At 38.2% G+C, this 7,082-nt stretch overlaps 1 protein-coding gene across 1 annotated transcript; it reads left to right on the top strand.

Moving 5' to 3' along the window:
- The first annotated feature begins 563 nt into the window (after positions 1 to 563).
- Positions 564 to 6,558, top strand: LOC134813547 (uncharacterized). Its single transcript, XM_063821378.1, has 13 exons — positions 564 to 853; positions 997 to 1,237; positions 1,451 to 1,582; positions 1,731 to 1,834; positions 2,090 to 2,293; positions 3,150 to 3,249; positions 3,412 to 3,543; positions 3,878 to 3,988; positions 4,113 to 4,275; positions 4,730 to 4,889; positions 5,591 to 5,754; positions 5,904 to 6,048; positions 6,191 to 6,558. Exons 1-13 carry the CDS (start codon positions 701 to 703, stop codon positions 6,356 to 6,358), a joined length of 1,977 nt encoding a protein of 658 aa, XP_063677448.1. The 5' UTR covers positions 564 to 700; the 3' UTR covers positions 6,359 to 6,558.
- The last annotated feature ends 524 nt before the right edge of the window (positions 6,559 to 7,082 follow it).

Here is a 7,082-nt window from a genome sequence, read left to right as displayed (position 1 = left end):
CTGCTGAATTACTTTCGATGAATCTTAATGCCTGGAAAACAATAAAGGGGATATAATAGTATAGGGGGTAAATAGTGTTGTGAATATAAGGGCAACGGTTATGCTTGCCAGCATTGTGATTAGGAGAAGATAGATTTTGAAGTTTGATTTTTAGGGCGTGCAATTGAAAATCGCTCACACAATACAATTACTCATAAGCGATGACCTTTGACAGACGATAACTTCGGTTAGGAACAATATTTTTACTCTTTTATTTTGATTTATTCCTTTATTATTGATTCTAATTTCATGGCAAAAAAACTGTTAATTCTTTAATTCTTTTCCACGCGATGTAGGTCATTGGCATAAAATTACCGGGTCACCGAGGATGTGTATTTTATAAAAAATATTGTACATGTTTGAGCCTTGAGATCTCTACTAATTCTACACATAATAATTTAATTTTGAATTGAATTTGAAAGCAATAATCCATTTTTGAGAAATTCTAAATTTTGCCTTACCACTTACGATCATTTAAATGTAAAAGTGTATAGTGTAGCAAACACGCCTCAACTAAAACCACTGATTAAATATTGATAAGAGGAGATAACTCCGATTTTAATAACTCATGTGACGGGCAATGTGGTCTTACCTTCAGTTCATTAGCTAGCTGAACATTATTTCAACTAATCCTACCTTTGCTTATAATCGTCTATTAATTATGTCTATTAATTATCGGTGCATTTGCTTACTTAAAACCGTCACAATTCATTTGGCTTTGTTTGCATCCTCATTCGAAGACGATCAGTTTATTTTTAAAGAGAAAGATTCTCCGATTCAGTCAAGTTTCCAACAGACAACTGCTTACTCAAAGGTTGGAATCCTGTTTATTATTTGCATCGTAGTAACTTTATAAGCCAGCATATTGATCGTATTATTGATTATCATTATCAAACGCCACATTTATCATTTATAGCGGAATTCGAACTTATAAACATATGTAATTTCCCTGATTAGGTCACGGACTGGGACGTCTTCCTGCACTCCTCTTCGGCTATTCTAGGAGTGGAATCCTTCGTTCCAGTAGACGAGCAGGGTTTTTGGATCGTTGGGTTCGTGTCAAGACCTGTACAGGATGTTTACGCTATGATATCGAACTTGGGACAAATGAAAATGTTGAAAGATGAATATAGGAATGGTTACTGCTCCAGTTTGCCTTATTTCTACAACTACACTATATCAGATATATTAGAAAACGGTAAGTTCCAGCTAAATGAATTACAGATATTAAGTAGAAATATTTCCTTTTCATTCTGCTGCGAGCTAAAAGAGTAAATATTACCTGGCTACCCCAGACTATTACGTAGATTTAAGCTGCGGCGGAATGACAGGCTGAGCACTCACCGCCCAGTAAAGTAGATAGAGAGAATTATTGAGAACGAGACAAATTATTTTAGGTGATTTTATTCAGATTCTCTTTACAAAGAAGACAACTCTGGAGAACCTCTTTCAATCTTTGACTGGAGATCTCGACCTCCATATAACCCTATAATTGCTGTTGGTGGAAACGAATATGACAAATCCGCACTCAAAGCTATGTCAGGTATTGTTTTGGCTTTTGGTAAAACTAACTGTTGACTTATCAGAGGTTCAAGTTCAACGACTTAAAATAAAAACGTTTTGTTTCCCTTGTCAAATCGAATAAACTAAGATTCTTTTTTGTTCTCCAAACATGAACAAATTATTAACAGCTACACTAAGAACCCTGATGAACTGTATGAACATGTCCAGTGAGTATAAGGATGGAGCGGTTGTATACAAGAAGAACCTATTTCACACTTACATTAGAATCAAGGTATAATTTTAATCAAGGCTCTTTTCGACATGTAAAACTCTAATATATTTGAGCTCATTTTATTGAATTTCAATTTTTAGTTTAACTAATATCTCAGGCATGATCATTTTGTAGTCTAACTCTAAGAAGAGAAAGAAGTCAACAATAAATTTGTTTTGGATATGAATATTGCACGAAAAGGCGCCACGACCACTGTTCGAAAAAACACAACCATCTTCCCGAAATACTATCTCCTAAAATACCTGATATCCACAGGAGGACTGTGTGAACGTACCCAGGTTTGACGCGACCCAGTGTATCGAAATATTGGAGCGTTCCACTCTGCTAGTCTGGAAACTGACCACCCACATTCTGGTGGACAGCAGCATCGCCACTACAGCTCACGAGTGGGTCACTGAATCTCACCATGTCACGGCCGGGGGTTACGACATGAGCTACTTCCAGTACTCCTCCGCCCAGGTTTATAAGCTACTTCCAGTACTCCTCCGCTCAGGTTTATAAGCTACTTCCAGTACTCCTCCGCTCAGGTTTATAAGCTACTTCCAGTAATCCTCCGCTCAGGTTCATAAGCTACTTCAAGTACTCCTCCGCTCAGGTTTATAAGCTACTTCCAGTACTCCTCCGCTCAGGTTTATAAGCTACTTCCAGTACTCCTCCGCCCAGGTTTATAAGCTACTTCCAGTACTCCTCCGCTCAGGTTTATAAGCTACTTCAAGTACTCCTCCGCTCAGGTTTATAAGCTACTTCCAGTACTCCTCCGCTCAGGTTTATAAGCTACTTCCAGTACTCCTCCGCCCAGGTTTATAAGCTACTTCCAGTACTCCTCCGCCCAGGTTTATAAGCTACTTCCAGTACTCCTCCGCTCAGGTTTATAAGCTACTTCCAGTACTCCTCCGCTCAGGTTTATAAGCTACTTCCAGTACTCTTCCGCTCAGGTTTATAAGCTACTTCCAGTACTCCTCCGCTCAGGTTTATAAGCTACTTCCAGTACTCATCCACTCAGGGTTATAAGCTGCTTCCAGTACTCCTTCGCGCAGGTTTATAAGCTCATTGTTGCTGTTATAACCGATATATTTTACACTACTAGCCTGGATTTTAGTGGGAGAATTGTGAAGTGAATTTTAAGTCGGCATTGATTTCACTTCTGTCAATTCTGAGCAAACATAATGGACTTGATCAAATGAATGCCTTATTGTTAAACTTTAGATCGTGACTGATGTGGTTCTGAACCTCCGATATCCAGTTCCACATTTTCATGAACTAGACAGTGTATCACAACACGTGCACAACACGTGCACAACACGTGCTATTACAGGGCACAGAAGTGGTTGAGGGAGAAGTAAGCTTGAATCTGACATTCAGCGTTGCGGAGGATGAATACTACTTTTACATACCGCAGTCTTTCAGGATAACAGGTACGGCGATGACATCACCGTGATGACCATGATGAATACAGTAGTTCAAAATCATAGTTTTGATCGATATGGTTTAAATTGTAAATACTGAAACGATATTGTTTTCATCATGAAACAACGGAAAATAATCAGTGTTCATAATTTGGGACTATTTCTTTTCAGGGCCATACTTTCTGGATTCAGATGGTCTTGACGAATGGGTGCTGCTAGACATCACAAACATAAACCTCACTGAACCACTCCAGTTCGTTACTGTCAAACAAAATGTTGATATTGAAATTAAAGGAGACAATCGTAAGTAACATACTTTTAAACGTAAAAAGATGCGTATTGAGATACGTACGCTTGTAAATAGCCAATATTAGTATTCCGTGATTGCAAGATTTCATCCTGCAAGAAATATATCCAAACCAGAATTTGTGAAATACTGGTTCAATTCTGAATAAATTCAATTAGTGTATAATTGTGGGAAATCTTGACAAACAATTTATATTATATAAGAATTTTCACCTATTTCATTCAGTAGATGAGGCTCTGTCCTGTATTTTTCACGGGATCCGTATATTACGTACTTTATGCCGGGTATTACGTAATTTATGACGGATATCTTATGTCTGTCTCCTCTCAGATATTACCTCGGAGATTTACACCAAATACCTTGCTGGAACTAAATTCCCCATTTCTCTTCTACCCAGGGGGCTGTCCGATACTATTAGCTTTCAGTTTAAATTTGTAAACGGTAAGTTTCTCCGAAATTCCTTTTGTTAAAGCTCGGCGCAATTCATTTCAATAATATCTTTATTTTGAGTTTTAACACAGAATAGAGAAAAAAAGTTTTTTTTTAATAAACTTATAAATTACAGGCTGGAACAAGACCCGAGAGAAGGTGTCTGTGAAACAAGAATTTGGTTTCATTACCTGTAACTCTGAGGTAGACGGGGTTACAGACCAAATGTGTAGGTTTGGTCACACTCTAACCACTATTTCTACTGGAGTTGTGATTGAAGTAGAGTCTGAAACTCAAGCGTAAGTCTTAGAAAAACAGATAGTACGACTGTGATCGTTGAGTTATATTTATCCAAATTTTATCGTTGCATTCGGTAGAGATATGCTAATTTCAAATTTCAAATTTAATATATAATAGTTAAACTTAAGCAAGTTAAACGTTTTAAGTATTCTGCAGCAAACTTAAGGTAATCTCTTTGTTCATGCTACACTTATTTTACCACTCATTCTATTTTAAATCGCCGCATAATTTGTCGCTCCTTTTACTCCTATCCATCTGTAACTATTGTCCCATTCTTCGCAACTATCTCTTTCTCAAACTTATCAAACCCTTTTCTCACCCCCATATTCGCCCATCTCCCACTTAAGTCCTTCCTGTAACTTTTACTCGGCCACATTAACTCTCTAACTTCCATATTTCAAGTTTCCACTGCTTACTTTGTCTTTAAACTGACCATTTGTTACCCTTCCTCAGGTACTATACTGCAGAAACTGAGGTCAGCTGGTCAATAAGACTACTTTCCGTGTCGGCAGGTAATGGAGATAACATCGGCTCACAGCTCAACGAGACCTTAAATCGTCCACTCTACTCGAGTGAATCTCTGTTTGTTGACTTCTCTATCTATCCCAAATACGTAAGTGGAAAGTGAAAACTTCTGAATCTAACAGATTCGATTTTTGGTAAACCATATTAGGATATGGTACTGCTCTTTATTATCAACAATGCTGCTTTAGCATGCAAGTAAAACATGCAAGTCTCAGCATAATCTGTTCAAGCTACACATAAGTATACAATCAATTCTTAAAGTACAATCCTCCAACTTTCTCCCCCTCTCTTGTGTCAAGAAGTCTGGTGAAGTGGTTTGTTCCTCTATTTTCTCAAGCAAGACTCTGCTGCATCACCTCCTCACCACCCTCTCCCAACAACGGTCACACCCCTCCTCCAACAAGCATGCACCAATTTGAACTGTTATACTGATCGATGTATAAAACTCCCGGGAGGATCGCACGTGATCGTTTACCAAAGTGGAACGGTTAAACTGAACTCCGCTTGGCTTTTGCTCAGGAATGTCGGTACATTCCTAAAGTAACCGTTAGGGATACAGAGTATCAAAACCTTGACATGCGTTATCCGCTCAAGTAGGATTACAGTTTGAATAGGTAGCCGGGGAGGGGTAGTCTCTGGACACATTTTGGATATATTTATAGAGTAAAAGATTTGGAGTTATTTGAGAAGTATAGAAAAAAAGATCTCGTTATTGAAAGATTAATAATAAATATCAAGTATAACTAGGACCTAGGTGCTTGCTAGATTATTTATTTGACTTATCTGTAGGTATTAAAGAACAGGGATATCCATCTGATGTATCTGACCCTGACCCTCCTATCCAACAATGAGTACAGTTATTCCTACCTAATCTATATGAACTCATCCTACGAGAGTGAGGCACCTCCCAATTTAGCCGGGTATCAAGACAGACAGCTGGACTCATTCGGCCAGTATGTTCAGATAAGAAAAATTACACTCACTCATTTCTAACTTAAACTCTTCGTTTGGGGGCGTATTTTTAGTCAGGGTCTATAAATATAATTAGCCCCTATTCCTGCCCTGGTTCAATACCGCTAATTCTTTATTTCATCATCTTCAGATTCAGCTGCTCCTCAACTGGTATTTGTTCGCTTATGTTAGTCTCTGAAGTGTTCGCAACCTCACCGACTGGAAAATACACACTGACTCTAGCTCTGAAACTGGAGGATAGCGATAAACGTTCCAAACGTTCTTCTCCCCCACAGGTGCGTTATGTCTTTTATGTTTTACTTAATTTCTAGATTCAAATTACCTGACTTTTCGATCGCGCAGGTAATTAAAACAAAATGGAACACTTGCTGCAATAAACTGTTGTTATACAAATCTAAGTGGAAATTGTATTTTCAGATTACATCTGAACTGGATTCTGAGTCTTCAACCCAATCATTTGAACTTGATTTCGGGTATGAGATAAAATGCGCAGAACACGGACGTTCGTTTGCTCTTTGGAATGTCGGGTCATCATGGGTCAACGTCCTGGGATTTTGGTGGTGCCTCAGACAGGAATTTTGTTAAAGAGGATTAATATTTCATACTGAGAGAGTCAACTGTTTTAATTTGTATTTTTTCCAATTTATAGTATGTTATTAATTATAATTTGTAATTATCTCTATGTTGTTTCTTTTGCTGTTTTATGTTCATTATTAATTGATCACCCAATGTAATGATTTTAATCATACACTTTTAAACACTTCAATAAACTCTACATCCAAGCTAACTGGTTTTATTAAATTGTATTCGAATTTAAAACTCTGTAGAGCTCACAGAGTGACTCCTGACCGCGAGGAGTCTTGGCAGAGTGACCGTTGCATGACAAGCTCGTGGCCGTGCATGCTACAAACGCACTTTGTTCGGGTCACGTGACCAATATGTCACGTGACTGTTTCTCTCTTTTGTCGTGGGACTCATCCAACTTCTCTGTTCTGGGATTAGCTCGCAGCATGCACTAGATTCTTCAAAATTATCTTCATTTAAAGCCGGACCTTCAGATATTTATATATTCCCATGGCCAATGGCGTGGTTGCGAGTTCAGAATGACGGATCAAACTTTATCAGGCCATAGTCATTACCGTCAAGTTATAAAGTTATTGTGGACACATTGCCAACTTGGGTGATCTAGTTCAGATCTAGAACAATGAAAACGTGTCTATCCCTGATACTAGAACCGAGAAGAAAATGATAAACCGCGTTACCGCTATCATCAGTCATTCCAGTAATAAGAATGATCTCAGCTCAATCA

This window comes from Bolinopsis microptera, chromosome 3 (assembly GCF_026151205.1).
Source record: "Bolinopsis microptera isolate Bmic1 chromosome 3, MBARI_Bmic_1.0, whole genome shotgun sequence".
In the NCBI taxonomy this organism is placed as follows: domain Eukaryota; kingdom Metazoa; phylum Ctenophora; class Tentaculata; order Lobata; family Bolinopsidae; genus Bolinopsis; species Bolinopsis microptera.
This window is presented reverse-complemented; position numbering and strand designations above follow the sequence as displayed.

Bases quoted from the DNA above. Each gene is read 5' to 3' on its own strand.
- LOC134813547 (XM_063821378.1), top strand. From the start codon at position 701: ATGTCTATTAATTATCGGTGCATTTGCTTACTTAAAACCGTCACAATT. The intron at 1,583-1,730 runs GTATTGTTTTGG...AATTATTAACAG, and splicing joins CGCACTCAAAGCTATGTCAG to CTACACTAAGAACCCTGATG. The intron at 3,250-3,411 runs GTACGGCGATGA...ATTTCTTTTCAG, and splicing joins GCAGTCTTTCAGGATAACAG to GGCCATACTTTCTGGATTCA.